Source organism: Carcharhinus amblyrhynchos, unplaced genomic scaffold, assembly GCF_965287045.1.
Source record: "Carcharhinus amblyrhynchos unplaced genomic scaffold, sCarAmb.v2.hapA scaffold_39, whole genome shotgun sequence".
Classification (NCBI taxonomy): domain Eukaryota; kingdom Metazoa; phylum Chordata; class Chondrichthyes; order Carcharhiniformes; family Carcharhinidae; genus Carcharhinus; species Carcharhinus amblyrhynchos.
The window spans coordinates 8542254-8567575 of NW_027649780.1; the positions used below are offsets into that span (position 1 = coordinate 8542254).

The 25322-nt window shown below is 43.7% G+C and overlaps 1 protein-coding gene across 1 annotated transcript in view; it reads right to left on the reverse strand.

Moving 5' to 3' along the window:
- trdc (T-cell receptor delta constant) overlaps positions 1-25322 on the reverse strand; it is a 47471-nt gene that overhangs the window by 15192 nt on the left and 6957 nt on the right. Inside the window, exon 3 of the mRNA XM_080181432.1 lies at positions 24691-24808. Within this exon, the coding sequence (XP_080037558.1) occupies positions 24691-24808 (118 nt within the window). The remainder of the gene's footprint in view (positions 1-24690; positions 24809-25322) is intronic.

Below are 25322 nucleotides of genomic sequence, written 5' to 3' on the forward strand. Positions count from 1 at the left end.
GGTGAAGAGAGGATATTCCCGATGGTGGGGGAGGCCAGAACTAGGGATCTGAGGATTCAGGGAAGACCATTTAGGACGGAGGTGAGGAGACATTACTTCACCCAAAGAGTGGTGAGTCTGTGAAATTCATTACTACAGGATGTAGTTGTTGCCAAAAGATTGAATGTATTCAAGAAGCGGCTAGATGTAGCACCTCGGTGAATGGGATAAAAAGTTATGGGGAGAAAGCAGGATTAGGCTATTGAGTGGATGATCAACCATGATCGTAATAAATGGCAGGTCACGCTTGAAAGGCCAAACGTCTCTTCCTGCTCCCATCTTCAATGTTCCTATGTTTCCTTCCCTAGAGGATATTAATGAACCAGATGGGTTTTTCCGACAAACCATAATGGTTTTCCTGGTCACGAGTAGATTCTTAATTCCAGATTATTGAATTCAAATTCCACCATCTGCTGTGATGGAATCGAACCCAGGTCCCGCCAATATTCGCTGAGTTTCGGGGTTAATAATTTTGCGATAATACGACCAGGACATTGCTTCCCCCCTAGTTACATAACTTCACCATAATGCAAGGTCAGCCAATGAGTCGCACATCAATGTCTGTCACATTGCTGAGGCCCAGAGCTTGGTCCGCCACCTGCGGCATGTCTAACTAAGCATTGAGACCTGAGCTCGCTATCCAGCTAACATAAGAGCATAAGAAATAGGAGCAGGAGTAGGCCATCTAGCCCTTCGAGTCTACCCCGCCATTCAATAAGATCATGGCTGATCTGAAGTGGATCAGTTCCACTTTCCCACTTACTTCCCATAACCCTTAATTCCCTTGTCTATCAGAAATCTATCTTCACGTGACTTAAATATATTCAACGAGGTAGCCTCCACCACTTCAATGGGTAGAGAATTCCAGAGATTCACCACCCTTTGAGTGAAGAAGTTCCTCCTCAACTCCGTTCTAAACTGCACCCCTCCCCCCCGATGTTGAGACTGTGCCCTCTCGTTCTATTCCTTTCTAAGCGGGAAGAATCTCTCTACCTAGCCCCTTCATTATCTTATATGTCTCTATAAGATCCCCCCTCAGCCTTCAAACTCTAACGAGTACAGACCCAGTTTATTCAATCTCTCTTCATAAGCTAAACCCCTCATCTCCGGTATCAACCTAACAACACATGTTCAAGAGAACAGCTCACCACTGCCTTCCACATTGAGGGAAGGGCTATGTAAGTGCTGGCCCAGACAGCGATGCCCATTTCCCACACAATAATAAAACGAGGTAACTTCAGTTACTCATTCTGCAACCAGACCTTGGCCTTCTCCAAGGCCAATATATCCTTTCTCAAATAAGGGGACCAAAACTGCACACAGTACTCCAGTTGCGGCCTCACTAGTGCCCTGTACAGTTGCAGCAAGACCTCCCTGCTTTTATATTCTATCCCCCTCACTATAAAGGCCAACATTCCATTCGCCTTCTTGATCACCTGTTGCACCAGCAGACTGAGTTTTTGTGATTCGTGCACAAGGACCCCCAGGTCCCTCTGCACTGTACCATGCTGCAGCTTTTCACCCTTTAAATAATATTTCCTCCTACTATTATTTCTACCAAAGTGGACAACCTCACATTTGCTAACGTTATCTGCCAGCTATCTTTCTGAGGTTCAGTTTATGGACATAATACCTTAACTTGTATTTCACTTAATTCTTTGTATCGTTGCCCGCTTGCTACTTGTCAGGCACAATACAATGAAAAAATATTCGACATGAAACAGACTGAGAGTAACTTCCAATCGTACTCATTTGGCACAACTGTCAACTGGCAGTCGCAGCTTCACAGTATATTCATAATGTACAGTATAAAGGACACAGCCATAGACTATCCATTGGAGTGAAGTTGCAGATGTCATTCAGTAATGATGAAGCATAGTCAATAATTTGGAGTCAGGAGAATACACAAAGTTCACATGAGGGAGAGACTTTGAGAACCTTTAAGGAGAAGTCAATTACTTAGGTTCCAACCAGATCCAAACTGACGTTTTTAAAAGTCTTATTGGGTTGCAAAGTGAATATTTTGCCCCGGCCAAAGGCAAGTTTCAAAGTTCTGGTGCTAGCACATCTGTACACAATGGAACAAAAACACTAAACCCAACCACATGAGAAGAAGTATGATTTATTTATATTATATTTCTCCTAAGTTTGAGTTTGAATTCAATTTCAGATTTTGTTGACTTCAGTAGCCAGGTCAGGTTATATCCGGGTGAAAATATAAATGCCTCCCCCCTCACTTAGAACAAAGAGCAAAAACAGCCCGGGAAACAGGCCCTTCAGCCCAACAAGCCCGCACCGCCATTTTAACATTACCAGTCCCCCCTCCACCCATGACCCTTATCTATTGTTTATGGCATTCCACATTGAGGGAAACTAATTTAGGGACAATCTGTTACCTCCAATCAACCTAATAGCACATCTTTGGGGTGTGGGAGGAAACCGGAGCACCCGGAGAAAACCCATGCAAGCACGGGGAGAATGCGCAAACTCCCACAGACACCGGCCCAAATCCATGTGTCTGCACAGCAAACAGTGATAGTCACTGCGCTGTCGTGTTGCCCAGCATCTGGTCCAGTTTAAGCACACACGAACGACTTGAAGCACTAGGCTACTCTCGAACATCCAAGAGCAGCCCCAGTACGACCCATCGTGTGTATGCCCCTCGTTGGACAACAAGGCCTTAAAACTTGTGAATTCCCACCCATTTAAACGTAACAGGCCAATACATTATTTACTTGCATCGTGTAAAAAGAACTTTGAATGAGAGAAGGTTCAGAAACTTAGTGCACTTGTAGAACATTTACCTTCAAGTAGCCATTGGCCACCACATTCCCCACAATCTCTCCACACAATGGAAAGAATTTGTAGGTAGGAATGGAATAATGCACACAACACATGTTCAAGAAAACAGCTCAGCACTGCTTCCACATTTAGGGAAGGGCTTTGTAAGTGTTGGCCCAAGACAGCGATGCCCATTTCCCACACAATAATAAAACGAGGTAACTTCAGTTACTCATTCTGCAACCAAACCCAGACTGAAAATTTAAAACAACTTATTGGATTGCAAAACGAATTTGTTGCCTCTGCCAAAGATAAGTTTCAAAGTCCTGGTGCTAGTACATTTTCCATAATACGGCAAAAAATACAAGCACATGAGCAGAAATATAAGATTCATTTATATTTTCTTTCTCCTGAGTTTGAGTTTTGAGTTCAATTTCAGATTCTGCTGACTTCAATAGCCAGGGAAGATTATTTCCTGAAAGAAATATGTTCCCCCCATCCACCAATTTAAATTTAATTCCCACCCCTTGTCTGTTAGCTCCGTGTGACAGAAATATTTGCCCACATTATAAATGGGAATTTCAATCTCAGCAAGTATGGTACAGGTTTTCTGTAAATGCAAGGTCTCGCCATTGAACTTCGTGAAGATGCATACGAGGTTCCACAGTGAGTTTTGTTCAAGTGTCAAGGATTGGCCTTTCTTTTGTGGGAATGACACAATCATAGAGTCATAGATCTATAGAGGTTTACAGCATGGAAATAGGTCCTGCGGCCTAACTTGTCCATACAACCTTTTTTGAAAACCCCTAAGCTAATCCCAACCGCCCGCATTTGGCCCATATTCCTCTATACCCATCTTATCAATGTAACTGTCTAAATGCTTTCTAAACGACAAAATTGTACCCTCCTCTACTACTACTTCTGGCAGCTTGTTCCAGACATTCACCACCTTCTGTGTGAAAAAAAGCCCTCTGGACACTTTTGTATCTCTCCTCTCACCTTAATCATATGCCCTCCAGTTTTAGACACTCCGACCTTTGGGAAAGTATATTGACTATCTAGCTGATCTATGCCTTTCATTATTTTATGGACCTCTATAAGATCATCCCTCAGCCTTCCATGCTCCAGAGAAAAAAAGTCGCGGTCTATCCAGCCTCAAACAATCAAGTCCCGGTAGGATCGTAGTAAATCGTTTCTGCACTCTTTCTCGTTTAATAATATCAGTTCTATAATAGGGTGACCAGGATTCTACACAGTATTCCAAGTGTGGCCTTACCAATGTCTTGTACAACTTCAACAAAACATCCCAACTCCTGTATTCAATGTTCTAACTAACTGTAAAAGATGCTACACAAATTTGTTACTCCCGTGCTGGCAGTAATTCAAGACGTTGTTTTTGACCTGCTTGGTGATTTGACCATAGATTGGGATTCAAATTGTAATGCCAGGTGATCGCCAAAGAAAAAAAATGCAACTATTCCTCTCCCTGAAACCCACCCCATTTCTCTCTTTTGCTTTATTTGCTGTCTCTCTATATCAAAGAAGTGCAAGACATAGCTAGCAGTTTGACTTTCCTTCCATGCAGTTTTCATTAACTTCTGTATATTCCCTTGCCCTGTTAGTCCTCTTAAAATACATCACATTACACTTTTTAGAGTTAAATTTCAAGTTTTCACTGCTCTATCCATTTGACCAGTCCTTCTATATCGACCTGTAATGTAAGGCCTTCCTCCTCGCTATTTACCACACCACCAATTTGTGTGTCATCTACGAATTTACTGACTCTCTCCTTGGATCTCTATTGTTCTAATTAACCATCTAACGACACATCTAACAGCTCGTTTTTTAAATTTTAAACATTACTTTTGCTTTTTGTCACCATTCGCCAGACATTGGTGTAGCAGAAATGTCCATCGAAGGGTAAAGAGAAATCAGCTGGCACCTGTTTGGCACAACATTCAGTTGGTTCCCGCAACCAAAGGTGAGTTTATAAGTACCATCATAGTAATGGGCACAGTGACTTCATATCAGTAGAAAGCTACCAGTGCATCAGATCATTCAGATTCCAACCAATATACACAACAAGGATTAGCATATTCACTAATGTGTGTGGGAGCCTCTACAACTGCCATGGTGTGCGAATAGTAAACATTAAAAATTGTCTATCGCCAAGAGACCAACAATGCATCTTATAACGTTCTACAAATCAATGCACATCCAAGTCCAAATTAGAAGCCAAATGGCCTCCCTGCACCTAGTGGGATTTAGGCAGAATTGCTCTGCCTTTAGTGATAGCTATTTCTGGAACATGCCCCTAGACTTTTGCGAAGCGCTGAGAGCCGAACTACACATCAAGCGTGGCTGAGCAGGAGTCTCTCTCTCTCACACTCCCAATCTTTGGCAGCGTTGTTTTCTCGCCTTCCCCGATCACCAAGTTCTAGGGTAGGGACTCAGGTCTGGCGTTTTTGGCTCAGAGGCAGGGATTCGAGCCCACTACACCACGCCCCAAGTTATGAATGATATTACATCTCCTCCCGTTAAGCTTATACTGATTTCAAGAAAAACACAACTTGGTGATATGTTTAGAACTGTAAATATTGATTGTCACTCTAATGTAAAGAAATCATGATGGAAAATAGTTGAGGACTTACTGGGTTCCACAGTGAGTTTGGTCCCTTTGCCAAAGATAAGCTTCTCAGTTCGGTAATAAGCACAGTGGTAACAGCTACTACAAAATATAGACCCAGCCATATGAACACAGGGCTCTCTCACATTCACTTTGAGTTCGTGTCACTTGTTTTAATTAGCTTCTCTCCTGAACCAAATATGACCTTTCCCTCCCTCTCCCTCATACTTAGTTCCCACTATTTTTTGAATATTTCAGGGAACGATATTTGGGTAACAAGTTGACTGTGTTTCACATTTTCCAGTGTTTTTCTGTGAACACCCAGGAGACATAAATCCTAGGAGAATAGTTTGACATCAACATACGAACGTGCAAAGTGGGACTGGAGTCAGGCACTAAGCTGCTCCAGCCCAACCGCTATTCAGTAAGATCATGACTGATCTGATTGTAACCTCACCCCCACATTCCTGCCTACCCCCGATAACTGTTTATCCCTTTAGAGAAAAAGTCTTCCTCATGTCTGTCTTTAAAGGGGCCACTCTTTAATTTGAACTATAACGCCTGGTTCAAAACATCAAACTGTTATTGATAATCGTTGACCAACACTTCACTTTGAGGCCTTATTTCAAGCATGCATCCAGCACTTTAACAAAGACCGGAGACCATAAGACGACGAGACAGAAGGAGGCCATTTGGCCCATCGGTCATTCAATGAGATCATGAATTATCTGATGTGATAATTCTGAAAACTTCTTTCCTGTTGTATCCTCATAATCCTCGATTGCCTTGTGGGTTAAAAATGTGAACATTCAACCAAAACAGTTCTCTGTGGTAAATGAGCGCGCAGATTTACTGCTGGCTGAAAGAAGAAAATCTTCATCATCTAAATGGGCAACCCCGTACTTTGGGATTAGGACCTCTGGTCCTAGACTCTCCCACAAGAAATAATAACTTCTCAGTATCTAACCTTGTCATGTCCCCTGAGAATCCAATAAGGCTCAATAAGGTCACCTCTCACTCTTCTAAACTCCATTAAGTACAGGCCCAACCTACTCAACCACTCCTAAAAAAAAATCTATATCTGGGATCAAAGCCTTCCCTGAACTACCTCCAATGCCAGTATAGGTTTCCAGATGTGGTCAAAATCGTACCTTGTATAGTTTTAGCAAGATTATTATTTTAATAAAGTCAAACTTAAAAATGAAATATATGTAGACAATTACTCAATTCAATGGGCATTTGACTCAACCTGCTAAATGGACATTTTCTATCCTATTAGTAATTGAATTTCAGTTCGATGTCATATCACTGATGCCTAATGTTTCAACTGCTGTTGATAACACGGCTTAATAAACAAAGAACAAAGACAAACACAGCACAGGAAATAGGCCCTTCGTCCCTACAAGCCCGCGCTGCCATTTTAACATTCAGTGAGTGCCCTGAAACTGTGAGCTGAACTCGATACTCAGCCCTTAATAGCTTAATTGATTGGTGCAATTGCTTGTCCTTTATTCCAAGCACTGCCTTGGCTCTTTACCGGCCCTTCACCCGACACCAGAACGTGCAAAGTGGGAGCCGGAGTCAGGCACTGGGCCACTCTAGCCCAACCGCTATTCAGTAAGATCTGATTGTAACCTCAACCCCACATTCCTGCCTACCCCCGATAACAGTTTATCCTTTGTTAATCAAGAATCTAACTAGTAGAAATCTATATCAAATGAGAGGAAATGAAAGTGGATTCGCACTTACTTGGCACAACCTGCAGTTGGGTGCCGCTGCCGAATATCAGTTTGTTAGTATTATCAAAATACACACAGTGACTATTGCCCAAGCAGAAAACTTCCACTGGGCGGGCCACAGAGACTTCAGCTATTCCAAATCATGGAAAGTAGATGTTCACTTCGCATAATTTTATGACCTATCTGCCCTCAAAAGAGGTGCAACGGATTAAATAGCAAATTAGAAAGAGACAATTCTGGATCAACTGTGCACGTCTGGCAGCACGTGTGAAACAGAGCTACTAATCCTGCTACCCTGGGAATCAGTCTGGCATTAGGAAATATTGTTTTCTTTTTCTTTTAAAGAAGTTGGATTATTATTCTTTGAAGCATTGTGGTATCAGTAGTTGACTGGTAACCCTTGGTACTTCTGAGATACTTAGTTTTGTGAGGAACTTCTTTATGTGCAAGTGGAAAAGGACACATTCCTTCATCATTGTATAATTCATCAGGTTCGTTTGTCACAATGCCAAATTTTCTTCCCACTTTTGCAATGAGGCCAAAAACTTCTGAGTGCAAAATGAATCTCCTCAAATTCATCGATCATAGAATCCCTACAGTGTAGGAGAGGCCATTCGGCCCATCGAGTCTGCACCAACAACAATCCCACCCCAGGTCCTAGCCCCACAAATTTACCCCACTAATCCCCCTAACCTAGACAGTCCCTGACACTAATGGGCAATTCAGCATGACCAATCAACCTAACGCATCTTTGGACTGTGGGAGGAACCAAAGAATCGGGAGGAAACCCGCGCAGACACGGGGACAACGTGCAAACTCCACGCAGACAGTGACCCAGCCGGGAATCGAACCTGGAGCTGTGAGGTGGCAATGCTAACCACTGTCCCACCGCGCCATCCGTAATCGATGCCAATCTCAATGTACACATTAAAGCAAGACAACACGTGTAAAGAATTCTCTGGCCCAATTTTGAACGAAATTTTCAAATCCATACAAAAATGCTGCTTTTGGGATTTTGTTAAGAATTGCAACTAAAGGAAATCTACACCATTAAGCCTCAACCCATCCCTTCCCCCCAATTCCAACTCACCCCACCTTTATAAGCATAACTTAGAACAGTGATTTTGATGCCAGAAGGCTGCATAGATTATTGTAGCCCTGACTCTGGGTTTCATTGAAATAAGTAACACAAACATGACTTTGGATTTCAGACAGCTTCTCTACTCCTAGAATTCATACACAATAATGGATTCATTTGCACACTGAATTGATATTCTTTGATCATAGTCTCAGGGCAAAGATTCATAAAGTCAGAGAAATCCACTGCACAGAAAAGACTCTTCGGCCTATCATGTCTCCGCCGCTCAAAGACAAATCAAATAACTGTTCTAATCCCATTTTCCAGCACTTGGCCCTTTGCCGAGCATGATATGACATCACAAATGCATATCTAAATACTTCTTAAATGTTGTGAGGTTCTCGGCCTCCATCACCATTTCAGGCACTGAGTTCCAGACTCCCATCACCCTTTGTGTCAAAATGTTTTCTTCACAACCCCCTAAATCTCCTGCCCCTACCTTAAATCTATGCCCTGCTCTCTCAAGTAAAGGGAAAAGTGTCTTCCTGTCTTCTCTATCTATGCTCCTCATTACGCAGAAGGGCTTTTTCCAGTGCTGTCTCCTTCAATGACCCTATGACTCTGTCGGGGTGAGTCTCTTCTAGCTGTCTATTGAGATGTCACTTAATTGTACGACACACAGCCAGGTCATTGACATATCTCTCTGTTGGCAACACAGTTGTGTTGCCACGATAGAGGCCAGTTAAATGTTTAAAGAAAGTACTTCAGAAAATTTCAATGCCCAGTCAAGCTACGCTTCCAATTCCGAAAGATCCCCGTTCATCCATTATACAACAGTGATCATTCAAATAATTGTATGTTTCAATTAAGTCACAAGGGGCAAAATAACATGATGAGAGATCATTATCCAGTATTAGTTACTTACTCGGTTCCACAATCAGCCTGGTCCCGTTGCCAAAGGTGAGCTTAGCCTCTTTATATGTCGCACACGGTTTGATCTCATAACACAATCCATTGGGGCCCCATTCACCACTCTTTCGCTCTGTCGTGTGTCTGACTGATTTGATTAGGGCTGGGTCAGACCAGTAATAAGATAAACTCGGTCAGCAACACGGTGGGGATGAGGGTCAGTGGCGGGAAGTGGGCTGAGGCGGGTGCTATTGAGAGAGATTGGTGCACTCCTGTGAGGCTGGGAGGTTTTTGTACGGGCGTTAAAGCAGGTTCAACTACTGTGTCCCAGCTATATCCCCCACAGTGATACATGCCAGCACAAAAACTCATCAGCAGCTGTTGCCGCTGCTGCTGTCAGATGCATAACGTCACCTGCTAGAGCAGAATCTTACTGATAAGTGCAGCTATCAATTCTACTCCTTTAAAACCCGAGTATAACGGTCATAGGATTTCACACGAGCACCGGCTAAAAAAAAATCCACAGAAAAGCTTTGGGGTTAGATGACCAGCACGATGTTCTAAGGGTGAGGTAAGTTTTCAGGAACATTGTTAAAGGAGTAAAGGTAGGTAAACAGAGTGGGTGATGGGGGCAGCGGTGAATGGTTAACGTCGAGAATTCTCCAGCTCAGGAACAAGGCTTTTGAAGGCACGCTCGCGGATTGAGGGGCCAAAGGAATTAGGGGCACTTTCAAAAGGCCAAAACTGGAGCAACAACAGACTGAAAGGCACAAAGGGTGGAGAAGATTTACAAAGATGGTTAGAAGAGCAAGTATCGAGGGATTTGATGAGAATGACGGGAATCCTGATGTTTACCCAGAAGCCAATATGGTTTTGTTTTTACTTCGTATGTCATGGAATGACTTTGTCACTGACATCCCCAACTGCCCTGAAGTGAATGGATTCGAACTACAAAGGGCCGTGAACGAAGCCCAGTCGGTCAACCAAACCAGCCTCCCATCCATTGAAACAGTCTACATTTCCCGCTGCCTCGAAAAAGCAGCCAGGATGATCAAGGAACCCATACACCCCGGATGTATTCGCTCCCAATTTCTTTCGTCGGGAAAAAAATATAAGAGTTTGAGGACACATACCAACCGACTCAAGAGCAGCTTCTTTCCTGTTACCATCAGACTTTTGAATGGGCTTACCTCGCACTAAGTTGAACTTTCTTTACACCCCAACTATGACTGTAACCATACATTCTGCACTGTCTAGTTTCCTTCTCTATGAACGGTATTCTTTGTCTACATATGATGCAAGAAACAATACTTTTGACTGTGTACAAATATGTGTGACTATAATAAAGCAAATTGAATCAAATAAATCGGATTGTTAAGTCATTTCAGACGTCTGTCCATTACTCTAATTTACAGTCAGACTACGGAAAGTTGGTAGATAACGTTAAAAGGAACAATTGAACCAGATTCATAGTGAACATTACTGAATATAAAACCTTCCCTGCCAAGTTTAAGACTTGATGAGATTTGAACCCACGTGCAAAGGGCCGTGCCTCTGGCTAATGGTTAATACAGCAACCTGACCGTAACACTATGGCACCTCCTGTATCAGCCAGACACAGAGGGAGTGAAGTTCTGGATATTATAGTTTGGACCAACCGAAGTTAATGCAGTGTGGATGTGGAATATAAAACTTGAATCGGCGAATCTGGGGTAACAAAGGCATGGCGGTATCTCAACACCTAAATGAAGTTGTATGATGGACAAAATAGAGGATTGTTAAAGTTCCCTTTTTACACGTAATGTGATAAACCGATGCAAAATTTATTTTTGCCATTCCCTTCGAGATGCGGGAGATGCAGAAATTCCAAATGCAAGATGTGCTACTTCCTGTCCTACTTTCCATTGAAGTTCCCTTCATCATAATTAAATGGATACCTCCAATCTCAAAGCATCACAGTAGAATTACACTTAACACTGGGCTGAGGAACTACATAACCCACCAATAGAATTCACAATGACATGGTCTGACTCTATGAATTTTTGCCATCAGGCTACGACCGGAGAATACTTAAAGTGTTACTTCAGTGTGCAAACGAATCCATTGCTGTGTGTGTATTCGAATGTTTGGGAACGTGTCTGAAATGCAAAGTCATGCTTGTGTTACCTATTTCAAAGGAACCCAGAATCAAGACTACGAAAATCTACAAGTCATAAGTTCACTTAAATGCATTGTAGTTTTCAGACAATTGGCTAAATTGTACATGACAGTAAACTAACTAATCCATATCGTTGTTAAAGGCCAATGGAACGCTCTGAACCTCCTTCATCCAACCGTCCAGCACAACGTTATATTTGTCTCCATCGACTCATGCAGTTATTGAAACTCCTCTTAAAGAAATGAGAGGGAAAGGGAGAAAACAGGGAGCTATTGTACAGCTTATTTTCTCTTCAGCTTCACGTCAGCCGGCGGAAAAGAGCTGCAACCTGCTATTGAGGCAGTCTTAATAAAGCGCTTTGAAAGTCATAGCATGGTCCATCAGGTTTCACGAAAAACAATACACTTTGAGGAACACATTAATACCTTTAAGTTTGAGTCGCAAAATAGATCAAGGGGAGGCAGTAGATTTGAATTCCCAAAAATGCATTCAATAATCAGTCAATCAAACATGAGATCAATAGGCAAGTCAAGTGATTGTGGAGTTGGAGGCCAAATATTAGCACGACGATGATAATGGGTAGAAAGCAGAGCATGGACATTTTTAATGGGATGTGGACGTCGCTATCTAGGCTAACATGTATTGCCCATTACCTGTTGCTCCTTCCCCTCCCTTTTAACAGGTTGCCTTTGAAGATCCTGTCGGGGGGCATTTTTTGGAGTCCCCTGTTGTCCAGGCGATGGAAGGATGTCAGATATTCTTCTCTAGAATAAAGATTTTTTTTAAAGAAAATCAACAATGCTTTCATGGTCATCATTAAGCTTCTAATTCCAGATTTTTATTGAACTGAAATTTCACCATCTGCTTCCATGTTGAGGTTTGAACCCAGGTCCTCAGAGCATGACGTGGGGTCCCAGGATTATTAAACCAGTAAAATTTACCGCTACGTGTCCGCCTCCTCTTGAATGGGAGATGTTAACTTTGGTCATTGCTGCCAGTCAGTGTGCTTTAAGGCTCATGGCTGAGGCTATTTGTGTTCTTCATCAACGCTTTACACGAAAAGCGAGATGATAATATATCTGAGTTTGTACATTTTACAAGGACAGATGGGAATATATAGAAGCCGAAAGGGATGTACAGTACTTTCTACTGTCCACCGCCAGGGAACCTTGCCTGTGCAGTTGTTGAATGCATCTGAAACGCAAATCCATGTCTTTTAAGTGGATTCAGAGATATAGAAACGTACAGGACGGTAGATTTGTAGTCACTGATCAATCACACTCATGTTAAATGGCGCAGCAGCTTCAATGTGCTGAAAGGATAAGTGTAGGTTGTAAAAATTATGCTGCTGTAGATGGCCCACAAGAGCCCCTTCTCGCCAACCTTTATCTCACACTTGTATCATTCTAATCTTCACTTGCACTTCTGCACACCTTATCTACCCATGAATATATTAATAGAATTGGCCAAAATTACGTTTTCTGAAAGGACGTTCCACGTTTTCAACACTCGTTGTGCAAGATAGTTTATCCTGAAATACCCTCTGGATTTATTACCTATTGCCCATCACTTCAAATAAATGTGTTGCAAGGTCATTTCAGAGTCAATCACTTGCTGTTGATATTGAGTCATGAGCAGAATAGACAAAACAGAGATAGCAGGTCTCCTTCCCTACAAGGGAAGGAGGTGGGTTTTGGTAGCAATCGAATTGGGTCACCATTAGATTTAATTTTCTGATATTTACATCCACGGTGCTGTTAGGGAGAGAATTCCAGGATTTTCGCCCAGTGACAGATAAGAAACAGTAATATATTTAGAAGTTGGAATTGTGAATGATTTGGAGGAGAACCAGTGACGATACTGTGCCTTAAAGAAATTAATTTCTATCATGTTTCTTGTAAGAGGTATGTTTAAAATTCAACTCTGCATTACGAGGGCCGACTTGTCTGCACAATGAACTAAGAACTAAGTACAGCACAACAACCGACCCTTTAGCCCTCTAAACCTCTGCTGATCATGTTATCCTATCTAAACCAACCGCTTATATCGTTCTATTCATCATTTCTTCATATGCCTATCAAGATCTGTCTTAAAAGTTATTAAAATGACTGCCTCAACCATCTCACTTTACAATGACTTCCAGACCCCCACCGGCCTCTGTGTAAGAAACTTCCTCCATGCATCTCCACTGAACCTTTCCCCCCTGGCTTGAACTTGTGCCCCCTTGTAATGTCATTTCTGCCCTGGGAGAAAGATTCCATTGTTCACCCTATCTATAGCTTCCATAATTTTATAATCTTCCATCAGGTCGCCCCTCAGCCCCCGTCTTTCCAGGGAAAACAATCCCAGTTTATTCAATCTCTCCTCATAGCTAATACCCTCCATACTAGGCAACATCCTGGTGAACGTTTTCTCCACGCCCTCCAAAGCCTCCACGTCCTTCTGGTAGTGTGGTGACCAGAATTGGACACAGTACTCAAAATGTGGCCTAACGAAAGTTCATACAACTGTAATTGCCAACTTCTTTACTCAATGCCCCGTCCAATGAAGGCAAGCATGCCATATGTTTTCTTTACCACCTTTTCCACCTGTGCTGCCACTTGTAAGGATCTGGGCACCTGTACTCCCAAAGCTCTCTGCGTGTCTATGCTCCTGGTGGTTCTGCGATTTAGTTTATGGCTACCACCTCAATTGGATTAACCAAAATGCATCACCTCGCATTTGTCCAGACTAAATTCCATCTGCCATTTCTCCATCCATTTTTCCAGCCTATCGATATCCTGTGGTATTCTCTGACAATCTTCATCACTATCCACAACTCTACCAATTGTAGTATCAACCGCAAGTTTGCTAATCAGAGCAGGTACGTTTACTTTCAAGGCATTTAGATATATATTACAAACAGCAGACGTCCCAGCACTGATCACTTGAAACATCACTTGCCACAGACCTCTATGCAGAAAAAAAAACATTCCCCACCGCTACCCTCTTTCTTCTATGGCCTTGCCAGAAGCTCAAACACTGCTAATGCAGGCAAATTTTTCATTTCAGCTAAGGATGTGATTGTTTTAATCTGGGTTGATGGATTTTTGTCTATTTTGTTTTTTCCCATGTTATTTCAGAGCAGGATTTGAGTGGGTTGATTGACAGAGCCAGGGTCATGTGAATGGGCTTGCAAGGAAAACACAACGCTCACTTTTTTAAAAATAGTCAGTTTCTGCGTGGTCCTGAAAGAAGAAAGAGCTCTATCTCTCTCTCTCTCTGTCTCTCTCTCTGTCTCTTTCTCTCTCTGTCTCTCTCTCTTTCTGTCTCTCTCTCTGTCTCGTTCTCTCTCTCTCTGTCTCTCTCTCTGTCTCTTTCTCTCTCTGTCTCTCTCTCTTTTCTCTCTCTCTCTCTTCTCTCTGTTTCTCTCTTTCTCTCTCTCTCTGTCTCTCTCTCTCTCCCTGTCTGCGTCTCTCTCCAGTGGAGTTTTTGGACTTTTAACAAAAACAAGCACATCAGTAGGGGTTGCTAGCTGATTTTGAAGAGGAGTTCTAAGTTGATCAGAGGAATGTTGCTTGAATTTGAAGTAATAGAGATGAATTAGCGGCTAAGAATTGCATCTTGTTAAGCTAAGTATTTCAATTGGGAAAAGTTACACTAATTCATTTGTTGTTGTCAAACTCAACTGTTAAGTAAAGTTAGTTTTGATAAGCGCATCCTCGTGTGTCAATAGAATCAGATCTGGAGCGAAACACCTTATCATTACACTCATGTCAAAATAGAAACACTGTTGGGTCTAGTCATAACATAACATATGGGATTCGTAACATACTTTTTTTTTGTTCTCTGACACCTTAACAACCTCCGGGTGATGGCGATTCCATTGTGGCTGCTGGTCCTGTCGTTTTAGAAGGTAGAGCTCATGGGATTTAAATGTACTGTCAAAGGAGGTTTGAGGATTGGCTACAGTGCATGTTACACACTGTTTTTCTGCACACATGTCAGATTTCAGCTGTATTCTGACTCAGTTATGATCAGCTTCCGCGCCTCATTTTTCCTGGTTAATTGTGCAGGGTTATCGTCTCGAAATCGTTGGGGATTCCAGCTCAATCCTCCTGTTTGAACGACAAAAGTGAGGAAGTTATGCAGTGTCACACATCCGCGCTTGGATAGGATATAAAATCGTTTGCCTTCTCTGTTAGGCGTTTAATGTCCCGTAGCCGAATTGAAAGGGGAGCTGGTGAGTTAGTCATTAGGCCATGGAATTTTATAGCCCTTCATCCATTTTTGTCTGCCTTGGCCATCAGACAGCTCCATATTCCGGCACTTGATCCATTGCCTTGTATATAAAAAGTTTGGAGCGTTCATCTAAATGCTCCTCAAATCCTGCTTTCATACCTGAAACATGTTGGGTGTTGCCATTGACAAAAAACATTTCAGTTTCGACAACATCACTCTGTATCTTGAATCACGTTTATACCAGGCCAGGTAAGGATGGCATGTTTCCTTCCCCAAAGCTGCATGAATGAAAAAAGATGGGGTTTTGGAGCCATCGACAATAGTCGTCATTAGATCTTATTTTATTGTTTTCAAATTTCACCAACTGCCTTGGTCAGATTTGACTGTTATTCACGAATCAGGAACCTGGGCCTTTAAATTATTGATCCAATGACAATACCAGTAGGCCACCACCTCCCCATAGTCCCGCATCGACATACGACAACCATTAATGATTGAACATATACTGTTAGAGCACTATAGGAACGACCATGGAGAAAAAGTCCGAAGTCATGATATTCCTATAAACCTTCTGTTCTACCTAGTTGGGTGATTTTATCAATCAAAATCTTTCCCTACTTGTTCCCGCCTTCCCACAATTGGCACAAAGCATTTGCAATGTAGACATTGCCAACACAGAACTGTCTCTCCTTTGAAAATTACGGTGGAACCAATTCTCCCGCCCTAAATAATGGGCAGCTCCTGAAACATTGCAACTTGCCGGGTAACACCGACGCTACTCCGGGGCCACTCTAAACTGGAACAAATCATCTTAAATCTGCGTCAGTTTAACATTTTGCTTCCCACCAATACAACTGCCTCTCCTTGGATTTTCCATATAAATGATATCCAGAGTACTCCGAAAGGTAAGACTTGGGTGGGTGCTGGATGCATTCTGAGTGGTAACTTCCGTTGAGGATAGAATAAACGGTTTCAGCGGGAACATTTGTGGAATAAATGAGGCAAAGAAACCATTTGGGTTCTTCTCAATCGAATCAGTGGTTTCAATGGACTGTGATGGATATAGTTCTACAATCCTATCTAACTGAAACATACCCAGAAAACATCCTGGTATCAGTCACAGATTGGGATTTATGCTGGGGACAGTGTTGTTAACGGCAACATCAGGGATATGTTTCAGCCCGCTCTGAATAGCAGTGAGTCTTTACTGACTCCCTTTTGTTTGATGGTAATGTGGTCCTGTTTACAGTGGAGCTCGACTGCAGGCAACCAAAAGTTTGTGTCTTCTCAAAACCCCTCTGTCTGTCTATTGTACAAACCCCTGTGACTGAGTCAAAGTATGTGAAAACTCCCCCATTCTTTGTTCAGTGATTGACCCGGGATGGGGGCGGGGGGAGGGGGGGGGGTGGTGTTGTGGCGGGGGGCGTGGCGGGGAGGGAGAGTAGGAGGGATGGGCGGTGGGGGATCTGGTATGTGTCCAAATCAACACACGCTCCAGGGGGATATTTTTAGTGGTATCTCTTGGTTGTGTTTCCTGTTTTCAGATCCTGTAAGAATCTCGACAGTTTCAGAACGTTTGCGAAATGTCCATCTCGAAGTTTCCCCTCCCTGGTGAGATTACTCGAACTGGATTCAACCAACTCCCACACCCCACCCACCCCACCCCCTCCATAATCAGTGCTTCTCCACTTTTCCAGATCCAGTCGGGGGCGGTGTTCCACGCCAGAACATAGACCAATGGAATAACTACTGTGCAACGGGGGTTCGAATTCCACGAAGATTGGTATTGTAATTCGAATTAAGTAAAAACCTGGAATCAAAAATCTAATGAATACCATGAAACAATTGTCGATTGTTGTGAAGACTGATCTGATTTACGGATATCCTTTAAGGAAATAAATCTATCTTCCTTACTTGACCTGGCTTACCTGTGATGGCATATCCACACTACAATGCGGCTGACTCTCAAATATCATTTGAAATGGCCGAACAAACCATTTAAAACAAGGAAAATTAAAGGCGGAAATTCCGTGAATGGAAAGAAAAGGAGGGAAACGGCTGCAATTCCTCTTGTGGGTTTTTGTACAGGGCTGGGTATGATCAATATCACTGTGCCATTGTGCACAGTAATACATAGAGCTGTCTCCCATTGTTAAAGTCCTAATAGAGAGCTTGAATTCGCTGATGGAAAGGTCCTTGGATGCAGTGATTCGTTCACCAAACTCCGGATTGTACTCCTTGCTATTTTCACTGTTGTACCAAAGGAGCCAGCCCAGACCCTTCCCGGGACTGTGTCGGTACCAAAGCATGATGTAGCTCCCAAGATCAAATCCACTGGTTTTACAGGTAAGGGTTAGGGTTTGCCCTACTGTCCCCGTCTCTGCTTCTGGCTGGGTCAACACCACATCCGACTGGACGCCTGCTAACCAAAAGAAAAAAATATTATAGTGAGGTGAATCCAGTTTGTGTTACGCCACCGGGAATGATTAATGTTAAGCGGAGACTGTGGAAATTTTCTGAAAATATCCAACCACTCACAGGAGACGATGCCAAGAAACAGACCGAGAGATATTGGTAGCGCCATGCTCATGGAGCTTGTTAACTTAGACACCCTCCTCCCGGGATCCCTCCAGTCACTCACTGAACAGAGCACTGGGCTTATCTTTAAATCCTGATCGTGAGTCACAAGGGTTTGTACAAGTGCAGGGGGAGGGTTTTGACAAGACACTGATTATTGGCTGTCTAGAATAGAAGATACTGTCAACACGTGACAATATATCCACATCAACACAGAATGGGCGCCAACGAATTTTCATCGTGAAATAAAGTGCAAAGATTAATTGTTACTCAGGGCGAATTGAATCATATTCCACATGTTTCCGTTAACAGTACCGTCTGGAACATTATTTTAATTGGAGGACTGATTCCATGTTGCTTTAACAAAATGATTTAATAAAGTTGGCTCTTAGCATGACAGTCACATGCTGACCAAGCTGCCCATTCAATTCACTGACATGACCACACCGATAATCTCCCCTGTACATTTCACAGATCGCTTCATATTCCAATTCAAAAAATACATCCAATGCTCAGGAAAAGTTGTTGTTGAATCTTCAGCCAGGGCACGCATTCTAGATCTCAGCTGTGTAAAGAATGATCCATTATCCTGCAGTTACGTACGGAGTCTGGCGAATCTTTCCAAATCAGGATGGGAGTGATTTGGAGGTGAACCTCCAGGTAGTGGGTATCCCAGGTATCTGCTGCTCTTATTTTCTAGATGGTAGTGTTTGTAGGTTTGGAAAGTGCTGCCTAAAGAGCCTTAGCATGTCTAAACGTTTGCTGCTGCGCCACGTCTGCCACTTTGTGTCGGCGGCAGGAAGTAAATATTTATGGAATTGGTAGCCATCAAGTGAATTGCTTAGTCCTAAATAGTATCGAGCGTCTTGAGTGTTTTTGGAGCTTCATTCGTTCAGTCAACAGGCCGCAGTAGCAGAACGGCATCTGGTCCGTAGTCTTGGAAGTTAGAGAACATCCGGTGCACATCCAGGTAGCTTTTATAGGCGATTAAGCCAGATATCTTGGATGATGATAATATGTTCCATGCTGCGGCTGTACATGGTCGACTTGTTAGCATTGAATCACAGAAAATAGGAGCGGGCATAGGTCATTTAGCTCTTAGAGCCTGCTCCCTCATTCGTTATGATCATGGCTGATCCTCTATTCGCTTTTTCCCTGCAACCCTTCACACCTTCAGATTCAGAAATCTCTCTATTTCATTTTTAAATATATTCAGTAATTTGGCCTCCGTAACTTCCTGTGGTGGAGAGTTTCACAGCTTCTGAGTGAAAACATTTCTCCGAAATGACCTATCATGTCTTTTGAAGCGCTGAGTCTCTGTTTTAGACACTCCCACGCCACCCCGCAGCCACAGGAAGCACATTCATGAATCCAGTCTGACCAGCTGTGCCAGGATTTCAAAAGTTTGAGTGATATAAAAAAAAATGTCTTTCCACTGAACAAATTTTAGCCACATGAGATTTATGAGGAAGTGACTGTCCAGGTGTGATATCCGTACATCAGATGGATGGCCTTATTTTGTGCGGTGGAGTAACACTATGGTTCCATGAATTGTTGTCAGAAATGAATCTATTGGAGTTTGATGAAGGGGACAAACTGTGTGCAGTTCCTCTAGTTTGATTTTTTTTACAAATCTGGGGCTAACCCGCCTCACTGTGTTCGCTGTGCACTCTAGTAAGCAGCCGTTTACTCCATCGGCAAAAATCTGACATCCAAAGCAAAAATATTGTTTGCAAGCTCTTTGGAAACAGTGATTCATTCTCGAGCCTCCCCACTGTATCATTGGATGTCTTCATCATAGTAGGAAACTAGCCAGTCTGGCCTCTTACTGGGACCATGACGGTACCAGTACAGCCAGTAGCCACTGAAGTCAAAGCCACTGGTATTGCAGGTCAGGGTCAGAGTCTATACTCGAAATTGCTTCTTTGCCTCCGGCTGCGTCAGAACTACTTCTGAGTGGACATCTGTTAAAGTCAAAGAGACATCCGTTATTGTGAAGGACGGAACGGTGGCACAGTGTTTAGCACTGCTGCCACACAGCATCAAGCAACAGATTTTTATTCTAGACCTGAGTACTACCTGTGTGGAGTTTACACGTTCTTACCGTGGGTTTCCTCCGAATGATCCAATTTCCTCCCACAGTCCAAAGATGTGCACACTAGCTGGTTTAGTCATGCTAACTTGCCCCTAATTAGCGGAAGGTGTGTCGATTGCGTGATTAGCAGAGGTTACGGGGACATGGCAGAGTGGGCCTGGGTATAGACTCAAGGGTGAAATAGCCTCTTCTCAGTATAGGGATTCTATGGTGATTCCTCCCTCTGTAACACCATTGAAAGGTGAGGTTCAGCAAACACATGCAGCAGGAATTTAGGGAAATGTCAAGCAGCTCACTGCATAAGGAACCCTCCAATAGTCCGAGTAACATTGTTGACCTCATGGTCAAAAACAGCAGGAACAAGCTGCATTTGAAACTGCTTGCAGTCGCTGCAAGCTGGCTTTCAGTGATTGTGTGTTAGGACACCAGGACCCCTTGCACAACAATAGCAGTTTTTACAAGGATATACCCAGAATTTGCAACTGGTAACACCGTCTTTAGAACCAATAATAATTGTCTTTTTTCTTAAAGCAGTAAGTGCAAAATATTGAATAACTAAAATGTCACAAATGTTCATTTATGCAGCAAATTATGATTACTGTCTCATCCGTCTAGAGATTCACGCCTTTCCTCAGAAATAGTGTCACTCAATTAGAACGATGACATTCTGAGGGATAAAGTGCAACCTAATGCACTAGCCCTGGTGAAATCAGAATGAGTCTGGTTCTGGTGCTAGAGACACAAAACACATTGGCTCCAGCTGTACAGTGAGCAGAAGCGGAAAGGGGCAATAGTCACATTTCCCAGCACTTGGTCCGTAGCCTTGCATGCCATAGCGTTTCAAATGCTCGTCTGAATGTTTCCTAAATGTTGTGAGGGGTTGCCGCCTGTACCACCATTTCAGGCAGTCAGTTCCCCACCATCCACTGGGTGAAAGTATTTTGATTCCAGATCCCCTCTAAATTTACTGACCATTACCTTAAATTTATGTTGCTTTGTTATTGACCTCTCTACTAATGGGAAATGTCCCTTCCTGTTCACAATACCTATATCCCTCATAATTTTGTACACTTCCATCAGACCCCCCCCCCCTCATTTTCCCTGCTCTAAGGAAAGCAACTCCAGACTAACCTGCCCCTCTTCATAGCTGAAACGCTCCAGCCCACGCAACATCCTTGTGCGCCTCCTCTGCACCCTCTACTGTAATTACATCCTTCATAGTCTCTCTTCATATATAAAAGGTTGTGTGTACCCATCTCTTGTTCAGAACTGATCACACTGTGCCTTCCTGCTTATTTATTCATAATGTTTTATTTGTTAGTGTCACAAGTAGCCTTACATTAACACTGTAATGAAGTGACTATGAAAATCTCCCAGTTGCTACACACCGGCCCCTGTCCGGGCACACTGAGGGAGAAGTTAGCATGGCCAAAGCATTTAACCAGCACATCATTTGGACGGTGGATGGAAACTGGAAAATCATGAGGAAACCCATGCAGACACGATGGGAACGTGCAAACTCTGCACGGACAGTGACCCCAAGCCGTCTATCACCTGGAAATTAGCCCCTGCTCACCATATATCCAATTCACGTGCTAGTCCAGCAGTTGATGTGGCTGTTAATCTATCTAACTCTCTGGTGTTCATATACCTTCGTGTTAGTCAATCTGTCTATGAATCTATCCACTTAACTGTGCAGTGACCTTTTATTTGTCTTCTGTTAATTCATTATTCGTGTGTCTATGACTCTATCTATCTAACTGTCCACTGATCATATATCTGCTTTGTATGTCAATGCATCAATTCCTGTGTCTATCAATCATTTTATCTAGCTGTCCAGTATCTGTTTTGTGAATCAGCTGATGTGTCTAAGAATCTACTTCACATCTGTGGGAGGCGAGGGAAGAGATTGCTGAGCCTCTGGCAATGATCTTTCCGTCATCAATGGAGACAGGAAAGGTTTTGGAGGATTGGAGGATTGTGGATGTGAATCCTTTATTCAAGAAAGGGACAAGAGATAGCACAGGAAAGTATAGACCAGTGAGTCTAACCTCAGTGGTTGGTGAGTTGATGGAGACGATCCTGAGAAGCGGGGTTTATGAATATTTGGAGAGGTATAGTACGGTCAACAACAGTCAGCACGGCTTTGTCAAAGGCCTTACGAGCCTGATTGAATTTTTTGACAATGCGTCAAACCACATTGACGAAGGAAGAGCAGTAGATGTAATGTATGTGGACTTCAGCAAGGCGTTTGATAATGTGCCTCATGCAAGGCTTAATGTGAAAGTGAGGGGGCATGGGATCCAAGGGGATATTGCTTTGTGGATTCAGAACTGGCTTGCCCACAGAAGTCAAAGAGTGGTTGTAGATTGTTTTTTTCTCATGGAGGTCGGTTACCAGTGGGGTGCCCCAGGGATCTGTTCTGGGGCCCTTGCTCTTTGTGATTTTTATAAATGACCTTGATGAGGAAGCGGAGGGATGGGTTGGTAAGTTTGCTGATGACACAAAGGTTGGAGGTGTTGTGGATAGTGTGGAGGGATGTCAGAAGTTGCAACGCGTCATTGATAGGCTGCAAGACTGGGCGGAGAAGTGACAGATGGACTTCAACCCAGATAAGTATGATGATTCATTTTGGCAGGTCAAATAGAATGACAGAATATAATATTAAGGGTAAGACTCTTGGCAGTGTGAAGATCAGAAGAATCTTGGGGTCCGGGTTCATAGGACGCTCAAAGCAGTTTCGCAGGTAGAGGCTGTGGTTAAGAAGGCGTATGGTGTACTAAGAACATAAGAAATAGGAGCAGGAGTAGGCCATCTGGCCCTTCGAGCCTGCCCCGCCATTCAATAAGATCATGGCTGATCTGTCGTGGCTCAGTTCCACCTTCCCGCCCTCTCCCCATAACCCTTAATCCCCTCTCTTATCAAAAACCCATCAACCCGCGTCTTAAAAATATTTAGCGAGGCAGCCTCCACCACTTCAACAGGCAGAGAATTCCAGAGATTCACCACCCTTTGAGTGAAGAAGTTCTTCCTCAACTCCGTTCTAAACCGCCCCCCCCCCCCCCTTTATCTTGAGGCTGTGCTCCCTAGTCCTACTGTCCTTTCTGAGCGGGAAGAGTCTCTCCACCTCTATCCTATCCATCCCATTCATCATCTTATACGTCTCAATGAGACCTCCCCTCATTCTTCTAAACTCTAACGAGTACAAGCCTAGTTTATTCAGCCTCTCCTCATAGCTCAACCCCCTCAACTCCGGCATCAGCCTAGTAAACCTCCTCTGCACTCCCTCCAAGGCCAAAATATCCTTGCGTAAGTACGGCGCCCAAAACTGCACACAGTACTCTAGCTGCGGCCTCACCAATGCCCTATATAGCCGCAGCAAGACCTCCCTACTTTTATATTCAATCCCCCTCGCTATGAAGGCCAGCATCCCATTCGCCTTCCTGACCACCTGCTGCACCTGCAAGCTGGGTTTTTGCGACTCATGCACAAGGACCCCGAGGTCCCTCTGCACTGGCATTCATCAATCGCGGAATTGAGTTTAGGAGTCCAGAGATAACGTTGTAGCTATATAGGACCCTGGTTAGGCCCCACTTGGAGTACTGTGCTCAGTTCTGGTCGCCTCATTACAGGAAGGGTGTGGAAGCCATAGAAAGGGTGCAGAGGAGACTTACAAGGATGTTGCCTGGATTGGGTGGCATGCCTTATGAGGATAGGTTGAGAGAGCTCGGTCTTTTCTCCTTGGAGAGACGAAGGATGAGGGGTGACCTGATTGAGGTGTATACGATGATGAGAGGTATTGATCGAGTGGATTCTCAGAGCCTTTCTCCCAGGGCTGAAATGGTTGCCACAAGAAGACATAGGTTTAGTGTGCTGGGGAGTAGGTACAGAGGAGATGTCAGGGGTAAGTTTTTCACTCAGAGGGTGGTGGGTGAGTGGAATCAGCTGCCGGCAGTGGTGGTGGAGGTGGATTCGATAGGGTCTTTTAAAAGACTTTTGGATAAGTGCATGGAACTTATAAAATAGAGGGTTATAGGTAAGCCTAGGAGGTCGGGACATATTCGGCGCAACTTGTGGGCCGAAGGGTCTGTTTGGGCTGTAGTTTTTCTATGTTCCTATATCTGCCTGTCCATCCTTGTGTTGATGCTGCAATTCTACAACACCGACATTAGACAGTGGGTCCACACATCATGCCCAGAGTTCCCATTGCCTGGGAGAGGAACTGCAGTTTATGTAGAGACTGCTGCCTGGAATGTGCCAGTGTGTGTGTTTAAGACACAGAAGTATTTCCTGGAGTCCTCAGCTGTCACCGGTGCAACTGTCAGACTGATGATTCTGTAAGTTTTGGTCAGGGAGGAGGAAAAGCGATGCCTGGAAAATGTGGCACTGTCGCTGAAACCATCGGTGCAGCGGACGAGAATGTACTCGGGACTTCCCCCCATGGCTGGGTGGAGAGGTCCCCGGTACCAGACCAAGCAAGCCCTCTCCACCTCTGTATAGGAGCAGGTGATGGTCGTAGTGGCTCCCTGCTGGACCTTCATCTCTGCCTCTGGCTGGTGTATGACTGCGGATGCAGCCAGGCTACCTGAAGGATAGAGAAAATTAGAATTAAGTGGAGGTTCTAGGCGTTCTATCGATTTTTAACTGAGGAGATGTGGGGGAGGGGGAGGATGGGTGGGCCCCTGTAGACATCGTGCTGCCGTTGGAGGTAGCCAGCAGTCGCGGTTTTGTCCTGTGAGTGCATCAGTATTATTGCACGAAGCTGACCAAGAAGGTAGTGTTCAGCTTCGTGCAACAGTACAAAGCTGGGCACCCCCGACGTGCCTCCTGGCCAGAGACTTGAAGATTTAAGGCCTTGCTAGATCAATATCTGCAACATGTACCCAAAACCAAATGAGGCCTGTGATGAGTTGCTAACAGGCCATGTGTTTAATTGGATAGAATCATTTCAAATTACAAGCAGTAACAGGCCATTCGGCCCTTGAGTTTTTGCTGGCGTTTATTCACCCCAACCCCACTTCTTCCGGCACTATGAGATTAGCGGCCAATTACTCTTTCTTTCCACCTGATAGCCCTCTGAAATACATAATCATCGTTCA